The 20,182-nt window shown below is 44.6% G+C and overlaps 2 protein-coding genes across 4 annotated transcripts; both read left to right on the top strand.

Moving 5' to 3' along the window:
- Positions 1-4,330: 4,330 nt before the first annotated feature.
- Positions 4,331-10,222, top strand: cldn19 (claudin 19). Of its 2 annotated transcripts, XM_062965952.1 has the most exons (5): positions 4,331-4,889; positions 5,937-6,101; positions 6,264-6,348; positions 7,743-7,889; positions 9,979-10,222. In XM_062965952.1, exons 1-5 carry the CDS (start codon positions 4,457-4,459, stop codon positions 10,010-10,012), a joined length of 864 nt encoding a protein of 287 aa, XP_062822022.1. In that variant the 5' UTR covers positions 4,331-4,456; the 3' UTR covers positions 10,013-10,222. The 2 variants fall into 2 exon arrangements, with proteins under 2 accessions (XP_062822022.1, XP_062822024.1); XM_062965954.1 differs by lacking the exon at positions 7,743-7,889.
- Positions 10,223-13,062: 2,840 nt separating this feature from the next.
- Positions 13,063-19,816, top strand: LOC100562193 (claudin-16). 2 transcript variants are annotated; one of them, XM_003230106.4, is made up of 6 exons: positions 13,063-14,331; positions 15,051-15,174; positions 16,347-16,449; positions 16,581-16,745; positions 17,957-18,148; positions 19,378-19,816. In XM_003230106.4, the coding sequence occupies exons 2-6, from the start codon at positions 15,061-15,063 to the stop codon at positions 19,467-19,469; spliced, it is 666 nt and encodes a 221-aa protein (XP_003230154.1). In that variant the 5' UTR covers positions 13,063-14,331; positions 15,051-15,060; the 3' UTR covers positions 19,470-19,816. The 2 variants fall into 2 exon arrangements, with proteins under 2 accessions (XP_003230154.1, XP_062821925.1); XM_062965855.1 differs by lacking the exons at positions 13,063-14,331; positions 15,051-15,174 and adding an exon at positions 15,984-16,263.
- The last annotated feature ends 366 nt before the right edge of the window (positions 19,817-20,182 follow it).

Raw genomic sequence — 20,182 nt, 5'->3', positions numbered from 1 at the left:
TGATGTATTTTTTATTATTATTATTATTATTATTATTATTATTATTATTATTATTATTATTATTATATTATGACACAGCAAACAAGATAGATATGCTGGATTTCTTATCACAAAATCACAAGTCAAACACTTCCCAAGTGTCTAGGACTGTGTGATGTATTTATTATTATTGTTGTTGTTGTTGTTGTTATTATATTATGACACAGCAAACAAGATAGATATGCTGGATTTCATATCACAAAATCACAAGTCGAACCCTTCCCAAGTGTCTAGGACTGTGTGATGTATTTTATTATTATTGTTGTTGTTGTTGTTGTTATTATATTATGACACAGCAAACAAGATAGATATGCTGGATTTCTTATCACAAAATCACAAGTCAAACACTTCCCAAGTGTCTAGGACTGTGTGATGTATTTATTGTTGTTGTTGTTGTTGTTGTTATATTATGACACAGCAAACAAGATAGATATGCTGGATTTCATATCACAAAATCACAAGTCGAACACTTCCCAAGTGTCTAGGACTGTGTGATGTATTTTATTATTATTATTATTATTATTATTATTATTATTATTATTATTATTATTATTATTATTCAAATCCAGATCTCCGGAGTCCTAATCCAACGTTCTCCCAGGATTGCATCACATTTAAAGTGGAATCAAACTGCATTTAGTTCTACGGATGCACTCAAACTCTTTTCGGATGCCAATCCTGGGAGGAAACATATACTTAAGGGTGTTTTGATTCAATTTCAAAAGTCAGACGTCTGTTTGAATGACTGGAATGTAATAATTGCGATGCCTTTGTATTAAATAGGCAGTTTGGCAAAGGAAAGGGGAGTTGCAGGGGAACACAAAGAGACGGTCTCCGGAGTCGTCGGGTGCATCTACACAGTCGAGTTAATTCAGTTTGACGCTCCTTCAATGGCATTCCCATGCCGTCGCTCACCTGACTCCGCTCCCGGCTGGAAAATATTTAACTCTCCTCTCATTAGGAATCCGCTCACGACTCAATTTGTTTGCTCTTGTATTAATGGTTGCAGAAATAGTTGCAGAAACTCCCCAGAGTTTCGTAGAGTTTTCACTCTCTCCCATCTGGATGCATTATGGTTGTAGGTGAACTACAACTCCCACTATGTCGAGTCACTCCCCTCCTACAACTCCCACGATGGCCACTCAGTTTCCTGAAAACCCTCCAGTACGTTGAGTTATTCATCGTGGTTCTGTGTGCCAAACTCCCCCAAATCAAGGTGAATTTATTTCATTTTCCCCAAAGACCTCCAGTATTATTATTATTTCTCGTCTTCGACCAATTCTATCTGTGGTGGAGTTCAGAGTGTAATTTATTGCAAGTGAACTATAAATCCTTGGATGTAGGTGAACTACAACTCCCCCAAATCGAGGTGAATTTATTTCATTTTCCCCAAAGACCTCCAGTATTATTATTTTTTTCTCGTCTTCGACCAATTCTATCTGTGGTGGAGTTCAGAGTGTAATTTATTGCAAGTGAACTATAAATCCTTGGATGTAGGTGAACTACAACTCCCCCAAATCAAGGTGAATTTATTTCATTTTCCCCAAAGACCTCCAGTATTATTATTTTTCTCGTCGTGGGCTCTCTATGTGTCAAGTTTGGTCCGATTCCATTTGTAGTAGAGTTCAGAGTTTAATTGGTTGCAAACCAACTATAAATCCCTGGATGTAGGTGAACTACAACTCCCGCAAATTAAGCTGAATTTTCTCCCAGGGATCTCTAGTATTTTTTGCTCAAAACGTGGGCCAAGTTTGGTCCAACTCCGTCATTGGCAGAGTTCAGAGTGTAGTTGGTTGCAAACGAACTCTAAATCCCTGGATGCAGGTGAACTACAACTCCCGCAAATTAAGGTGAATTTTCTCCCAGAGATCTCTAGTATTTTTTGCTCATCACGTGGGCCAAGTTTGGTCCGATTCCGTCATTGGCGGAGTTCAGAGTGTAGTTGGTTGCAAACGAACTCTAAATCCCTGGATGCAGGTGAACTACAACTCCCGCAAATTAAGGTGAATTTTCTCCCAGAGATCTCTAGTATTTTTTGCTCATCACGTGGGCCAAGTTTGGTCCAACTCCGTCATTGGCGGAGTTCAGAGTCTAGTTGGTTGCAAGTGAACTATAAATCCCTGGATGTAGGTGAACTACAACTCACGCAAATTAAGGTGAATTTTCTCCCAGGGATCTCTAGTATTTTTTGCTCATCACGTGGGCCAAGTTTGGTCCGATTCCGTCATTGGCGGAGTTCAGAGTGTAGTTGGTTGCAAACGAACTCTAAATCCCTGGATGCAGGTGAACTACAACTCCCGCAAATTAAGGTGAATTTTCTCCCAGAGATCTCTAGTATTTTTTGCTCATCACGTGGGCCAAGTTTGGTCCAACTCCGTCATTGGCGGAGTTCAGAGTCTAGTTGGTTGCAAGTGAACTATAAATCCCTGGATGTAGGTGAACTACAACTCACGCAAATTAAGGTGAATTTTCTCCCAGGGATCTCTAGTATTTTTTGCTCATCACGTGGGCCAAGTTTGGTCCGATTCCGTCATTGGCGGAGTTCAGAGTGTAGTTGGTTGCAAACGAACTCTAAATCCCTGGATGTAGGTGAACTACAACTCCCGCAAATTAAGCTGAATTTTCTCCCAAGGATCTCTAGTATTTTTTGCTCATCACGTGGGCCAAGTTTGGTCCAACTCCGTCATTGGCGGAGTTCAGAGTGTAGTTGGTTGCAAGTGAACTATAAATCCCTGGATGTAGGTGAACTACAACTCACGCAAATTAAGGTGAATTTTCTCCCAGGGATCTCTAGTATTTTTTGCTCATCACGTGGGCCAAGTTTGGTCCAACTCCGTCATTGGCGGAGTTCAGAGTCTAGTTGGTTGCAAACGAACTATACATCCCAGTACGTTGGGAAAAAAAAGTTTATTAAATTGCAAAAAAACTTTGTTTTGCCTCCGCCTCCGTCCCTTTGTCCGCAAGGCAGGCCTGAGCTGCATGCTAATGCGGCCTGCTAACCTTTCCGCCCTCCGTCCCTTCCACCCAAAGCGGCCTTTGTGCCTGTGCGGGGGCCGCCTGGCATTTGCGCTGGCATTTGGGCGGGCCGGCCACCCTGGTCCACAAGAGGCCGCATTCAACGCACATCACGTCTGTGCAACCTGGGGGAGGAAGAATGCCGTCCTCCCGCCTCCTGCTTTCGAAAAATATTTGGAGAGAGTGGTTTGGAAATGGCACTTTCCCTTCTCATTCTGTCACCCTTTACTTCTTCTAATAGAAGAAGGGGTTGAACTAGATGCCCTTTGGGGCTCCCTTCTCATTCTGCAACCCTTTACTTCTTCCAACTGCGGAAGGAGTTGGACTGGGTTCCCTTTTCTATAACCCTTTACTTCTTTCAACTGCAGGAGGAGCTGGATTGGATGCCCTTTTCTATAACCCTTTACTTCTTCTAATAGAAGAATGGGCTGGACTGGATGCCCTTTGAGGGTCACTTCTTATTCTGTAACCCTTTACTTCTTCCAACAGAAGAAGGGGTCGGACTGGATGCCCTTTTCTGTAATCGTTTACTTCTTCTAATAGAAGAAGGGGCTGGACTGGATGCCCCTTGGTGTTCCCTTCTCATTCTGCAACGCTTTACTTCTTCCAACTGCGGAAGGAGTTAGACTGGGTTCCCTTATCTGTAACCCTTTACTTCTTCTAATAGAAGAATGGGTTGGACTGGATGCCCTTTTCTATAACCCTTTACTTCTTCTAATAGAAGAAGGGGCTGGACTGGATGCCCCTTGGTGTTCCCTTCTCATTCTGCAACGCTTTACTTCTTCCAACTGTGGAAGGAGTTAGACTGGGTTCCCTTTTCTGTAACCCTTTACTTCTTCTAATAGAAGAATGGGTTGGACTGGATGCCCTTTTCTATAACCCTTTACTTCTTCCAACTGCAGGAAGGGCTGGACTTGATCTCTTTTCTGTAATCCTTTACTTCTTCTAATAGAAGAATGGGCTGGATTGGATGCCCTTTTCTATAACCCTTTACTTCTTCTAATAGAAGAAGGGGTTGGACTGGATGCCCTTTTGTATAACCCTTTACTTCTTCCAATAGAAGAATGGGTTGGACTGGATGCCCTTTTCTATAACCCTTTACCTCTCTCAATAGAAGAAGGGGTTGGACTGGATGCCCTTTTCTATAACCCTTTACCTCTCTCAATAGAAGAAGGGGTTGGACTGGATGCCCTTTTCTATAACCCTTTACCTCTCTCAATAGAAGAATGGGTTGGACTGGATGCCCTTTTCTATAACCCTTTACCTCTCTCAATAGAAGAAGGGGTTGGACTGGATGCCCTTTTCTATAACCCTTTACCTCTCTCAATAGAAGAAGGGGTTGGACTGGATGCCCTTTTGTATAACCCTTTACTTCTTCTAATAGAAGAATGGGTTGGACTGGATGCCCTTTTCTGCAATCTTTTCTTCTAATAGAAGAAGGGGCTGGACTGGATGCCCCTTGGTGTTCCCTCCTCATTCTGCCACCCTTGAGGGGCTGGGCTCTTTCCCTGCCCTCTCTCCTCCCTCTGCCCCAAAGGACTCCTCCTCCTGTGGCTCTTCTGGAGGGACTGCCTGCATCTCCTGGCTGTGGTGTTGTGGCTGTGGGGTGGGCATGGGGGGCGCGGGGCTGGAGCTGGGGGGCTACTTCCTGGCGCTGGGGGGCTGGGTGGGGGCCATCTGTGCGGCGGCCCTGCCCCAGTGGAAGCAGAGCTCCTATGCCGGGGATGCCATCATCACAGCCGTGGGGCTCTACGAGGGGCTGTGGATGAGCTGCGCCTCCCAGAGCACCGGGCAGGTCCAGTGCAAACTCCACGACTCCCTCCTCTCCCTCGATGGTGCGTGCCTCCTCTGAGCATGGGCAGAGCGCATTGATTGCCATGTCTGGGATGTGGGATGTGGCATTGCTCCCTCTGAGCATGGGCAGAGCGCATTGATTGCCTTCGGCGTTGAGGTTAGAAGGGTGCCAGTCTTTCCAGAAGACTGTTGGACTCTTGTGAGCCCTCTGAGCATGAGCAGAGCGCATTGATTTGTCACCTGGGAGCTCTCTGAGCATTTGCAGAGTGCATTGTGGCCATGCGAAATTGCAGAGACATCTGGGATAGCGCTGATGACAGTCTTCTGGGAGCCCTCTGAGCACGGGCAGAGCGCATTGTGGCCATGCGAAATTGCAGGGACGGGAATGGGATAGCGCTGATGACAGTCTTGGAATGGGATAGCGCTGATGACAGCCTTTGTGATCTGGGAGCCCTCTGAGCATGGGCAGAGCGCATTGTGGCCATGCGAAATTGCATGGACGGGAATGGGATAGCGCTGATGACAGTCTTTGTAATCTGGAAGCCCTTTGAGCATGGACAGAGCGCATTGTGGCCGTGGGAAATGGCAAGGACGGGAATGGGATAGCGCTGATGACAGTCTTTGTGATCTGGGAGCGCTTTGAGCATGGACAGAGCGCATTGTGGCCGTGCGAAATTGCAGGGACGGGAATGGGATAGCGCTGATGACAGTCTTTGTGATCTGGGAGCGCTTTGAGCATGGACAGAGCGCATTGTGGCCGTGCGAAATTGCAGGGACGGGAATGGGATAGCGCTGATGACAGTCTTTGTGATCTGGGAGCCCTCTGAGCATGGACAGAGCGCATTGTGGCCGTGGGAAATGGCAAGGACGGGAATGGGATAGCGCTGATGACAGTCTTTGTGATCTGGGAGCCCTTTGAGCATGGACAGAGCGCATTGTGGCCGTGGGAAATGGCAAGGACGGGAATGGGATAGCGCTGATGACAGTCTTTGTGATCTGGGAGCCCTTGACTCCACCAGGTGAGAGGCTACATCAGATGAATAATATATTATTATTATTGTTGTTGTTGTTGTTGTTGTTTCTTCCAGTCCACCTCCAGACGTCCCGGGCCCTAATGGTGGTCTCCATCCTCCTGGGCTTCGTGGGCGTCGTGGTCAGCGTCATCGGCATGAAGTGCACCAAAGTCGGGGACGAGAACCCAGTCGCCAAGGGCTGGATTGCGGTATTGGGGGGCGTCTTCTTCTTATTGGCGGGTGAGCGGAAGATTCTATCACATCCCATTATTGTTATTATTATTATTATTATTATTATTATTATTATTATTATTATTATGTGATACAATATTATGGCTAATAGGGGGTCCCAGGAGAGGAACTTGGAAGGATGGCTCACTCCGACTTTCTTTCTTTCTTCAGGGATGTGCACCATGACCGCAATTTCGTGGTACGCGGCGAGGGTGACCTACGAATTCTTCAACCCCAGCACGCCGGTTAATGCCAGGTAATAATATTATTATTATTTAGATTTATTAAGATATTATTATAATATTTTAAGAGAATGTATGACCATTCTACATTATTGGGAATTATTATTATTACCACCATTCGGATCCGTGATATATACTTATATTGTAATTATTTTATATTATTTTAATATATTATTAGGGTCTAAAAAAGGCACAGAATTGGAGGCTCCCTGAGTGGAGAAACTGAGAACATCAAGAGCAGAAGAAACATTATTATTATTATTATTATTATTATTATTATTATTATTATTATTATTATCTATGTGTTCCATCCGGGCCAGGTCTTTCCCCCGTTTTGCATTCTTTAACTGGAAGAAGCAAACGGGTGGGAAGAAATGGCTCCAGAGTCTTTATTATTATTATTATTACCATTCGGATCTGTGAGATATTATATTATATTATATTATATTATATTATATTATATTATATTATATTATATTATATTATAATATATATTAGGGTCTAAAATAGGCACAGAGTTGGAGGCTCTCTGAGTGGAGAAACAGAACATCAAGAGCAGAAGAAACTTTATTATTATTATTATTATTATTATTATTATTATTATTATTATCTATGTGTTCCATCCGGGCCAGGTCTTTCCCCCGTTTTGCATTCTTTAACTTGAAGAAGCAAATTTGTGGGGAGGAATGGCTCCAGAGTCATTATTATTATTACCATTCGGATCTGCAAGATATTATTATATTAAATTATATTATTTTAATATATTATAATATATATTATTAGGGTCTAAAAAAGGCACAGAATTGGTGGCTCACCGAGTGGAGAAACTGAGAACATCAAGAGGAGAAGAAACATTATTATTATTATTATTATTATTATTATTATTATTATTATTATTATTATTATCTACGTGTTCCATCCGGGCCAGGTCTTTCCCCCGTTTTGCATTCTTTAACTTGAAGAAGCAAACATGGAGAGGAATTTCTCCAAGTTTTTTGCAGAATATTATTTTCATTGGGTCTTTCCTTGCTTTGGGATTCATAGGTTCATGTAACAGGCCTGCTTTCCCGGTTCGGACACAGGTCCGGAAGCAGTAGCATTGATTTTTTGTTGGCTGTTGTATTGTATCCCAAGTTGGAAACTTTCCAAGTGTCTAGGACTATGTCATGTATCGGTAAATAATGCATGCAGATCCGAGCAGGGTGGCCTTTTGCAGTTGACAGGTGGTCATTTTGTCAACACCAAGGTCTTCAGGCATTGCACTCAATGTGCCAGTCACCACTGGGACCACCTTGACTGGCTTGAGTCAGAGTCTTTGCAGTTCGATCTTCAAATCCTCGTATTGCATCAGCTTTTCAGGTTGCTTCTCGTTGCTTGGGATTGCAACAAGCGCTTTGTGTCTCCCCAGGTACGAATTTGGGCCGGCCCTCTTTGTGGGCTGGTCGGCGGGCAGCGTGAGCCTTTTGGGGGGCGCCTTCCTGTCCTGTTCCTGCCCGAAACCCGAAGACCGAGGGCAGCAGTACTACCGCCAGTCCCAGCCTCCCTCGGCCCGAGAGTACGTCTGAGCCCGGCACCCGAAAGAGACACTCAGCGGCGAGCAAAAGGAGCCACCAAGCTGCCTCCCTGCCATTTCCAGGGTGCATCCGCACTGTCAAGTTAACCCAGTTTGACTCCACTTGAATCCTTGTAGCTCGAGGCAGTATTGGCGTCGAATCCTAGAGTTCAGAAGAGACCCCCCCAAAGGCAATTCAGTGCCTTTACAATCACATACAATGAGACATACACACAAACAAAGGCAAAGGCTTCTCCTTTCAGTTCCGGCTTTGGAGGCGGTGCTCGTTTTTGAACTGCTGGGTTGTCAGGAGCTAGGGCTAACAGCGGGAGCTCTCCCTGTCCCGCGGATTCGAACTGCTGACCTTCAGATCAGCAGCACAAGGGTTTAACCCATTGGGCTCAGTTTGGATTACAGGATTACAGGTACATATATATGGCAAACATTAAATCCTGTTATACTATTGACAAAGACAGACAATACACGAACAAAGGCGAGGCTTCCCAATTTTTCCGTCTCTGGCATTTGGAGCGTGTGCTCGACTCAGGGGGTCTCAGAGCAGATTACAGCACATATATGTCAAATATTCAATGCCGTTATACTATCGACAATGCCGCTATACTATTGACAATGCCGTTATACTATTGACAAGGACAGAAAGTACACGAACAGAGGCAAGGCTTCCCAATTTTTCCATCTCCGGCATTTGCTTGACTCATGGGAGGTGCTGTTGCTCCATTTTTCCACGCCGAGGAGCTTTGTCATTCCTGGACGCCTTCCTAATCGAACCACCGGCATGTTTTTGATGAGCGCCTTTAACCTCCCTGCTAAAGCGGTACCCATTTACCTACTCACGTTGCTGTTTTCGAACCGCTAGGTAAGCAGCCCTAGACCCCATATTTTAGTAATATACTTTATTATTAAAATGTACTCAGGGCAGATTATAGTACAAATATACAACAATGCTGTTAGACAATTAAATACAGACAGTACACAAACAGAGGTAAAAGCTTCCCCATGTTACCTTCACAAAGCTCTTTTTTCCCTGCCATTTGAATGCCGCTCTGTATTTTCAAGCCAGGTCTCTCCCATCATATCTTCAGCACTCCTCGGTTCCATAGCAGTCTCAAACTGGGTTAATTCCACAGTGTAGATGCACCACTAACAGACAGTACACGAACAGAGGTAAAGGCTTTCCCGTCTTACCTTCACAAAGCTCTTTTTTCCTTGCCATTTGAATGCCGCTCTGTATTTTCAAGCCAGGTCTCTCCCATCATATCTTCAGCACTCCTCGGTTCCATAGCAGTCTCAAACTGGGTTAATTCCACAGTGTAGATGCACCACTAACAGACAGTACACGAACAGAGGTAAAGGCTTTCCCGTCTTACCTTCACAAATCTCTTTTTCCCTGCCATTTGAATGCTGCTCTGTATTTTCAAGCCAGGTCTCTCCCATCGTATCTTCAGCACTCCTCGGTTCCATACCAGTCTCAAACTGGGTTAATTCCACAGTGTAGATGCACCATTAACAAATACAGCCAGTACACAAACAAAGGCTTTCCTGTCTTACTTTCACGAAGCTCTTTTTCTATGCCATTCGAATGCCGTTCTGTGTCCCGATCTCCGTATTTTCAAGCCAGGTCTCTCCCAACCTATCTTCAGCACTCCTTGGTTCCATACCAGTCTCAAACTGGGTTAATTGCACAGTGTAGATGCACCAATATCAAAGACAGACAGTACACAAACAGAGGTAAAGGCTTTCCTGTCTTACCTTCACAAAGCTTTTTTTCCATGCCATTCGAATGCTGTTCTGTGTCCCGGTCTCCGTATTTTCAAGCCAGGTCTCTCCCATCCTATCTTCAGCACTCCTCGGTTCCATAGCAGTCTCAAACTGGGTTAATTCCACAGTGTAGATGCACCACTTGTGGACGGCAGCTTGGATTCTCTCCTCGGATTCTCCAACTCTGGGAATTGGGGCTGTGAAGCTCTAGGAGTTGTACAATTCTCAGGGTTTTTTTTTCTAACAGCCCTTCTCTCGTTTTCTTTCCCCTTCTTCTTTTTTCTCCTTTGTTATTTTCCCTTCCTTTTTCCAGACCCACTGTAAAAAGGGGAGAGCCCAACGAATAATCATGTCGCCCGGGGAAGCGTCCGATATTGAGACAAGAAACACAACATGCTTTTCCTTTGTATCATAAGCCCTGCATTAACTTTCCCCTACAATGCTGTCTCTATATTATTGTTGTTATTATTATTATTATTTTGTAAGCCAACACTGGTATCTATCTTATGGTTTGTACTAAAAAAAATCTGTATTGTTATTAAAATGTTTTTATTGTCGACTTTCTAAAGTTTGTCATCACCCTGCATGGAACATGCCATGTAAACATTAGGAAACCAACTTCCCGATGCTGCCCAGGTATTTAAGCAGCGACAGGATGGCCATCTGCCAGGATGTGTTAGGGAAAACTACCCCAAAAATAGCAGAGCATCCAAAATATGCAAAAGCAGGATTTTGCATATAGTTGAGCATACAGCTCACAGCAAGCAGAGCGTGAAGTGCCATGTGGCTGTAAAGAATGTAGAGCTTAGGAGGTAAAGATCCAGAGTTCAAAGTGTTAGGATTATCTATTAGGGTAAACTCCCCAAAATAAGCAGAGCATCCAAAAATACAAAAGCAGGATACTTATAGTTGAGCATACAGCTCACAGCAAGCAGAGCGTGAAGTGCCATGTGGCTGTAAAGAATGTAGAGCTTAGGAGGCAAAGATCCAGAGTTCAAAGTGTTAGGATTATCTATTAGGGAAAACTCCCCAAAACACAGCAGAGCATCCAAAAATATAAAAGCAGGATACAGATAGTTGCGCATTCAGCTCACAGCAAGCAGAGTGTGAAGTGCCATGTGGCTGTAATATCATGAAACGTAGTAGAATGACTAATTTTTGTTTCTGGGTGATAAATTTCCTAATTAGTTCTATCATAAATACATGGGAAAAGTTTTATCAAATTGCACAGATTTTGTTTCCCTCCAGTTTCCCTCCAGTCTGTTCTCCGGATTCAGATAAGATAGGAAGCCGCCTTCTCGTTCCTTTGCACAAAGCACGCAAAGACCAACGAGAGCTTCAACCAGGACAATGCGTCCTATTTTCCACTGAATTTCCCCCCCTCCGAGTGGGATTTTGTCTCAAAAGCATTCAATTCCCCTCTGTTCTCGGAAGCTAAGCAGGGCCGGCCCTGGTTAGTGTTTGGATGGGAGACCCAGGTTGGAGAATAGATACAACCCGGACCCCCGTGGCTCAAGGCTATAGAATCCTGGGAGTTAATTGGTGCAGGATTGCGTGCATTTGGTGGTATGCATTTTAACTGTGTTGTGAACCGCAAGGAGAGGCGGATAATAATAATATCAATAATATCAATAATAATATCAATAATAATAATAATAATAATAATAATAATAATAATAATAATATCAGGAGCAAGCCATCAGGACAAAAGCAATTAAGGCCAAGATTGAAAAATCAACTCATGACCCAAAATGCAGACTGTGCAAGAAAACTGAGGAAACCATGGATCATATTCTCAGCTGCTGTAAGAAAATTGCACAGACAGACTACAAACAGAGGCACAACTATGTGGCCCAAATGATTCATTGGAACTTATGCCTCAAGTACCACCTCCCAGCAGTAAAGAACAAAAGCAAAAATATTGGGAAATGAGCACGCAAAGATACTGTGGGACTTCCGAATCCAGACTGACAAAGTTCCGGAACACAACACACCAGACATCACAGTTGTGGAAAAGAAAAAAGTTTGGAAATTTGATGTCTCCATCCCAGGTGACAGTCGCATTGACGAAAAACAACAGGAAAAACTCAGCCGCTATCAGGACCTCAAGACTGAACTCCAAAGACTCTGGCAGAAACCAGTGCAGGTGGTCCCGGTGGTGATTGGCACACTAAAAGATCTCAGCCGGCATTTGGAAACAATAGACATTGACAAAATCACCATCTGCCAACTGCAAAAGGCCACCCGACTGGGATCTGTGCGCATCATCCGAAAATACATCACAGTCCTAAACGCTTGGGAAGTGTTCGACTTGTGATTTTGTGATACGAAATCCAGCATATCTCTCTTGTTTGCTGTGTCATAAAATAATAATAATAATAATAATAATAATAATAATAATAATAATAATAATAATGCAGAAACGTGAGTCATTTCCAGACGCAGGCCCGCTTTCCGGCTTCTCCCTCCCGCGGCGCCTTCGGGTCGAAAAGCGGCAAGTTTTCCAACTTTGCGCTTTGCACAAACAGACCCCAATTAGTCCGGGTTCGGAAAGCCGCAGGGGAAGGGGATTTCGCCCGTTTCCCAACCCTGCCTTTCCGTGGCATCCGTGGCGGAGGAGAGGGATTAAGCGCATTAGCAGTTTCCTGCAGTTGCAAATCCCAAAAAAATAAAAGCCAAGGGGGAAAGAAGGACGGGAACGGGACTGAGCAAGTAGCAAAAGCCAAACCAATGGGTGCCAAATGCAAATGGGGTTTCCATTACAAATGGGTTACCAATGACAAATGGGGTTCCCATTGCAAAGTTTTGAACCTGCATTATATGGTCTGTGTAGACTCATATAATGCAGTGGAGATACACACACACACAGTGCCGACCTCCTAGGGCCTGGACTGCCGTCTCCCAAGGAGGAATCCCAGGGCGAGAGTGCTGCCTTGAAAAGTGTATTTACTTATTTGATTGATTTGCTAGACTTGGAATTTATTATTTGATGGCCACCGTTGATGCATCATGTTTCCTGCTTCAAAAACTTCGCTTGGGGTTGTTGTTTGCAACATGACATTTGCAGCGATGATAAAAATAATAATAATGAATTATTATTATTATTATTATTAATAATAATAATAATAATAATAATAATAATAATAATAATAATAATAAGGCTTGGCTCTGAGGTCCGAAGGCCATCCAGTCCAACCCCCTTCTGCTACGCAGGAAGGCACAATCGGAGCTTTCCCAACAGATGGCTATCCATCTGGAGAAGGAAATTCCTATCGCACTTGAAATCCGATCCATCCACATGACACTTCACAGTCTGCTTGCTGTGAGCTGAATGCTCAACTATCAGTATCCTGCTTTTGAATTTTTGGCTGCTCTGCTGTGTTTTGGGGAGTTTTCCCTAACAGAAAATCCTAACACTTTGAATTCTGGATCTTTGTCTCCGAAGCTCTACATTCTTTACAGCCACATGGCACTTCATGTTCTGCTTGCTGTGAGCTGAATGCTCAACTATATGCAAAATCCTGCTTTTGCATATTTTGGATGCTCTGCTGTGTTTTGGGGAGTTTTTCCTAATAGACAATCCTAACACTTTGAACTCTGGATCTTTGCCTCCGAAGCTCTACATTATTTCCAGCCACGTGGCACTTCACGCTCTGCTTGCTGTGAGCTGAATGCGCAACTATAAGCATTCTTTTGTATTTTTGGATGCTCTGCTGTGTTTTGGGGAGTTTTCCCTAACACTTTGAACTCTGGATCTTTGCCTCCTGAGCTCTACATTATTTCCAGCCACATGGCACTTCACGCTCTGCTTGCTGTGAGCTGAATGCTCAACTATAAGTATTCTTTTGTATTTTGGATGCTCTGGTGTGTTTGGGAAGTTTTCCCTAACACTTTGAACTCTGGATCTTTGCCTCCGAAGCTCTACATTATTTCCAGCTACATGGCACTTCACACTCTGCTTGCTGTGAGCTGAATGCTCAACTATAAGTATCCCATTTTTTTATCTTTGCCTCCAAACTCTACATTCTTAACAGACACATGGCACTTCACACTCTGCTTGCTGTGAGCCGAATGCTCAACTATAAGTATTCCGTTTTTGTATCTTTGCCTCCTAAACTCTAAATTCTTTACAGCCACGTGGCACTTCACGCTCTGCTTGCTGTGAGCTGAATGCTCAACTATAGGTATCCTGTTTTTGTATTTATCAATGCCATGGGGTCCTGGGAGCTGGCATCAGATTGCGCTCATTCTCCTGTGTAGATGCACCTCGGTTTCCAAGGGCTGCATAGCCTAGAGGTAATTCCATCCAAAGGGGTATCAAACTGGGTCAATTCGGCAGTGTAGACGCACTCCTAGTTCCCGTAAGAACGGGCACGGCAGGTTGGCGGCCGCGTTCCAAGCTCCCGAAGGTGCCGTCACCTGCTTCCGATGCTGTTTCCTGACCCATGGCTGTTTTAATTGCCAAGGGACCCATCACGCCGTGAAGTCCAAAGCGCAGCTGACACATGTGGGGGAAACAAATAGAAACCCCAGCCCGGTTTGGACAAGGTGACCCTTGCGATCCTCGTCGCTCTCCTTGCTGGCTTCTGAAAAGTCGCACTCAACCCGAAAGCTCCCGTATAATGCAGATGCTTCGCTTGACCGGTGTGATGCCTAGGACTTGAAGGTAAAGTCCCTGCATTATTATTATTATTATTATTATTATTATTATTATTATTATTATTATTATGCACTATGCACATTAATGCATTATTATCATCATTGTCATTATTATACACTAGGTATATTGCTCGGGTTATTTAAGTCAATTTTTTAATTGTACCAAATGCATAATATTGTGGGTGAACTACAACTCCCATCATGCCAGGCCAAGCCCGATAAACTCCATCAGTACTTAAAGTTTGTTATGTTGCGCAAGTTTGCTCTGGAGGCATCATGGGTGGGGTTGAGTGTGCTCTCTGGCTGTAGGGTGAACTACAACTCCCACTATACGCATGTAGGGTGAACTACAACTCCCGCTAGGGTGAGTCAGTCTCCTCAAACTCCTCCAGTAGGTTGAGTGAGTCATGGAGTTTCTGCATGCCAAGTTTGGTCCAGCTCCATCATTGGTGGAGGTCCGGTTTACCTGGTTGTGGGTGAACTACAACTCCCATCATGGTGAGTCAGTCTCCTCAAACTCCTCCAGTAGGTTGAGTGAGTCATGGAGGTTCTTGGTACCAAGTTTGGTCCAGGTCCATCATTGGTGGAGGTCACAGTTTCCCTGGTTGTGGGTGGACTACAAATTGCACACCAATGGAGAAAGTCAGAAACACTGGGATGTCTGTGGTGGAGGATATATATATATATATATATATATATATATACACCCAACCTCTGGTCTTTCAGAGTTCTCCCAATGGCGGTGGTCCTGCAGCTGGCCTCCTTCTGCGTGGCCTTCATCTCGACCCTCTTCCTGGTGGCAGCAACCTGGACCGACTGCTGGATGGTCAACGCTGATGACAGCTTAGAGGTGAGCCATGACATTGGTCAGGACCAGGATCCTATTGGTTTCTAGCAACCAAGTTCTGATGGTGGCAACCAAGTCAACAAAGTCAAGAGCAACCAAGTTCTGATGGTGGCAGCCAAGTCAATGAAGTCAAGAACAACCAAGTTCTGATGGTGGCAACCAAGTCAACAAAGTCAAGAGCAACCAAGTTCTGATGGTGGCAGCCAAGTCAACCAAGACAAGAACAACCAAGTTCTGATGGTGGCAGCCAAGTCAACAAAGTCAAGAACAACCAAGTTCTGATGGTGGCAGCCAAGTCAACCAAGACAAGAACAACCAAGTTCTGATGGTGGCAGCCAAGTCAACAAAGTCAAGAACAACCAAGTTCTGATGGTGGCAACCAAGTCAAGAGCAACCAGGTTCTGATGGTGGCAACCAAGTCAACCAAGACAAGAACAACCAAGTTCTGATGGTGGCAACAAAGTCAAGAGCAACCAGGTTCTGATGGTGGCAACCAAGTCAACCAAGACAAGAACAACCAAGTTCTGATGGTGGCAACAAAGTCAAGAGCAACCAAGTTCTGATGGTGGCAACCAAGTCAACCAAGACAAGAACAACCAAGTTCTGATGGTGGCAACAAAGTCAAGAGCAACCAGGTTCTGATGGTGGCAACCAAGTCAACCAAGACAAGAACAACCAAGTTCTGATGTTGGCAACAAAGTCAAGAGCAACCAGGTTCTGATGGTGGCAACCAAGTCAACCAAGACAAGAACAACCAAGTTCTGATGGTGGCAACAAAGTCAAGAGCAACCAGGTTCTGATGGTGGCAACCAAGACAAGAACAACCAAGCTCTGATGGTGCCAACCAAGTCAAGACCAACCAACTTCTGATGGTGGCAACCAAGTCAACCAAGACAAGAGCAATGAAGCTCTGATGGTGGCAACCAAGTCAACCAAGTCAACAGAAACCAAGTTCTGATGATGGCAACCAAGTCAACCAAGTCAACCACAACCAAGTTCTGATGGTGGCAACAAAGTCAACCAAGACAAGAGCAACTTAGTTTTGATGGTGGCAACCAAGTCAATCACGTCAACCGCAACCAAGCTCTGATGGTGGCAACCAAGTCAACAGCAAATGTTCTGGAGATGACTTATTTACTTATTTACAGTATTTATCTCTTTCCTTTCCTTCCCAGGTGAGTCACAAATGCCGGGGGCTTTGGCGAGAGTGTGTCACGAACATGCAGGACGGCATCCGGACCTGCGACCAGTACGACTCCATTTTAGCCGAACACCCCAGTAAGTCACCAAAGGATGGGGCGTCTATACTGTACGGATAAATGTGGTTTTGACCCCAGTGGAACTCCCAGATGCAGTTTAGAGCTCAACCGTAGTCCGCCTCTCCTTTGCCCTCCGCTCTCTTCCCGCAGTGAAAATCGTGGTGACCCGCGCGTTGCTCATCACGGCCGACATCCTCTCGGTCTTTGCGCTGGTGCTGCTGGTGTCGGGCCTCGACTGTGTCAAGTTCCTCAAGGACGAGCCACAGATCAAGCTGAAGATGTGCTACTCCTCCGGCTTCGTTCTCGGAGTTGGAAGTAAGTAGTGCAGGGATTTGTAAAAGGCACCACGATATGATGGGTTGACTAGAAAGGCATGTGTCGGCAGCTGATTGGCTGAGCATGCCAGGAGCCAGAATTCTGATTGGCTACTGTCTCTAGCTTGCTTCTGAGAGAAACAGTTTTAACTGCCACTTTCACCTCGGAGAGTGAAGAGAGTGCTGACTGGAAACAGCCAGGCAGGAAATGGCTGTTTCCAGTTTCTGAGAGAAACAGTTTTAACTGCCACTTTCACCTCAGACAGTGAAGAGAGTGCTGACTGGAAACAGCCAGGCAGGAAATGGCTGTTTCCAGTTTCTGAGAGAAACAGTTTTAACTGCCACTATCACCTCGGAGAGTGAAGAGAGTGCTGACTGGAAACAGCCAGGCAGGAAATGGCTGTCAACTCTTTGAAGACTAATTATTTCTAAGGCAAACGAAGCATGGTTGTTGTATGTCTTTCCGGCTGTCTGGCCATGTTCCAGAAGTATTCTCTCCTGACGTTTCGCCCACATCTATGGCAGGCATCCTCAGAGGTTGTGAGGCATGGAGAAACTAGGCAAGGAAGGTAAATATGTATCTGTGGAGAGTGTGTCAGTTGGAAGCCAGCGTTATTTTAAAGCATATTTTAAAGACTGTATAAAAGGACTGTTTATTCCATCTGTTTTCTGTAAGAATTCAGAAAGACTGCTGTATATATTGTTGCTCTGCTTGACCTTTTGAACGGAAGTAAAGTTACTGTTATTTGTTACACAAACCCGAGTGACACATTATTATACTGCAGAGTATATTTTGATTCAAAAACAGTGGCAGCTGATTGGCTGAGCATGCCAAGAGCCAGAATTCTGATTGGCTACTGTCTCTAGCTTGCTACTGGGAGAAATGGTTTTAACTGCCACTTTCACCTCGGAGAGTGAAGAGAGTGCTGACTGGAAACAGAATTCAGAGAGACTGCTGTATATATTGTTGCTCTGTTTGAGCTTTTGAACTGAAGTAAAGTTACATTATTATACCGCAGGGTGTATTTTGGTTCAGAAACAGTGGTAAAGCTTCTATTTATTTACATTTACACCCTCCAACAGGTAGTACCTTCCACTGATAATCTATTGAACAGCGCAAGACTTTCCACCATAAATTTGTATTATAAATAAATATAATAATTCTGTTATTCTCTCTCTCTCTTTTTTTTTTCCGAATTGCTCTCCTTTCAGGCATCTTTGGACTGGTGGGTTCCATCTGGTATGCCGTCGACGTCTACATGGAGAGGTCCACCTTGTTGCTCCACAGCGTGTTTCTGGGCATCTACCACGACTTTGGCTGGTCTTGCTGGATGGGCATGGCCGGGTCCGTGGGCTGTTTGGTGGCCTCCATTGCGCTGACCTGCTGCCTTTATGCCGTCAAAGGTCAGTGGTAAGACGTCCTATTTAAGCCACAATGGGCTTTGTAGTTTTCTTATAAAAATACTTTTTGGAAGATTTATTTAAAAATTCACCAAAAATCAGCGGGTGTGCGAATCTCTCCAAAACATGGGGAGAGTAGGTCACGTCCTGCCTGGGTGTTAGATTCTCTTCTTCCAGTTGTGCTGTGGGTAAGTCTTCCACTAGAAGAAAGCACCAAGACACACGCTGGTAGATTCCAACAGGTTTTTATTGTACAGAATACCAGAATCTTCTCTGTAGCCCATTTATATAGGGGCTCTCACATACCAGAGGGTAATTGAGGTTTTATGGCTGGCATCTGTTCTTTGTCAGCACTTGGTCTGTGTCCGGAGATGTCAAAGATCGGAGATCATGACATCATTATTGTACAGAATACCAGAATCTTCTCTGTAGCCCATTTATATAGGGGCTCTCACATACCAGGGGTAATTGAGGTTTTATGGCTGGCCCGTTTTATGTCTGGCATCTGTTCTTTGTCAGCACTTGCTCTGTGTCCAGAGATGTCAAAGATCAGAGATCATGACATCATCATTGTACAGAATACCAGAATCTTCTCTGTAGCCCATTTATATAGGGGCTCTCACATACCGGGGGTAATTGAGGTTTTATGGCTGGCCCGTTTTATGTCTGGCATCTGTTCTTTGTCAGCACTTGCTCTGTGTCCAGAGATGTCAAAGATCGGAGATCATGACATCATTATTGTACAGAATACCAGAATCTTCTCTGTAGCCCATTTATATAGGGGCTCTCACATACCAGAGAGTAATTGAGGTTTTATGGCTGGCCCATTTTATGGCTGGCATCTGTTCTTTGTCAGCACTTGCTCTGTGTCCGGAGATGTCAAAGATCGGAGATCATGACATCATCATTGTACAGAATACCAGAATCTTCTCTGTATCCCATTTATATAGGGTCTCTCACATACCAGAGGGCAATTGAGGTTTTATGGCTGGCCCGTCTTATGGCTGGCATCTGTTCTTTGTCAGGGCTTGCTCTGTATCTGGAGATGACACTGGGGGAATCCTTTGTTGGTCAGGTAACACCTCCCAACAAAGGATTCCCCAGGCTGAGATGTGGGCGAAACGTCAGGAGAGAATGCTTCTGGAACATGGTCAGGGAAGCCAGTGTAGGGAATGCGCCCTGAGCATCGCAGAGCTTTGGGAACATCGATTCTCTATTTCTCCTTCCCAAAGGTGATGCCGCCCCTTCCAGAAGGTTCCAGCGCACCGTCTATCATCCACGGACCGTCCACTCCAAGATGTATGCGGTCGCATCCCGAGTGTGACACCAACAACATTGCATGTCAGAAAGAACTCTGTTGCCAGGACCCTTTTTGGGTCCCCATGGGGAGAACGGCGGGAGGGAGAGAATCAGGTTGCGGAGCTCACCGAGAATTCTTGAGAAAGTTAATAATAACAATAGTAATAGTAATAATAATAATAATAATAATAATAATAATAATAATAATAATAGAGTAAGTCAATCTATACCTATATGTAAACATTCATGCATGTATGTATGTTTGTTCATCTGTTAGTACTGCTGTTGTTGAGCCCTGACCCCGCCCGCCGAGTCAAAATATTAAATTACTAAACTCAGAACCGCAGCGGAGAGTTCTGAAGATACTGGGAATCTGGAGTTCCATTGGATTACTTTACGGACATCCCGGAGTATGGAGGAACTCTGTTAGTACTACTGTTGTTGAGCCCTGACCCCCCGAGTCAAAATATTAAATTACTAAACTCAGAGTTGAGCCCTGACCCCGCCCCCAAGTCAAAATATTAAATTACCAAACTCAGAACTGCAGCGGAGAGTTCTGAAGATACTGGGAGTCTGGAGTTCCATTGGATTACTTTACGGATGTCCTGGAGTATGGAGGAACTCTGTTAGTACTACTGTTTTTGAGCCCTGACCCCCTGAGTCAAAATATTAAATTACTAAACTCAGAGTTGAGCCCTGACCCTGTCCTCCGAGTCAAAATATTAAATTACTAAACTC

The sequence above is a fragment of the Anolis carolinensis genome, unplaced genomic scaffold (genome assembly GCF_035594765.1).
Source record: "Anolis carolinensis isolate JA03-04 unplaced genomic scaffold, rAnoCar3.1.pri scaffold_15, whole genome shotgun sequence".
Taxonomy (NCBI): domain Eukaryota; kingdom Metazoa; phylum Chordata; class Lepidosauria; order Squamata; family Dactyloidae; genus Anolis; species Anolis carolinensis.
The sequence above is the reverse complement of the archived record's forward strand: the minus strand, read 5'-3'. Positions and strand labels throughout refer to the sequence as shown.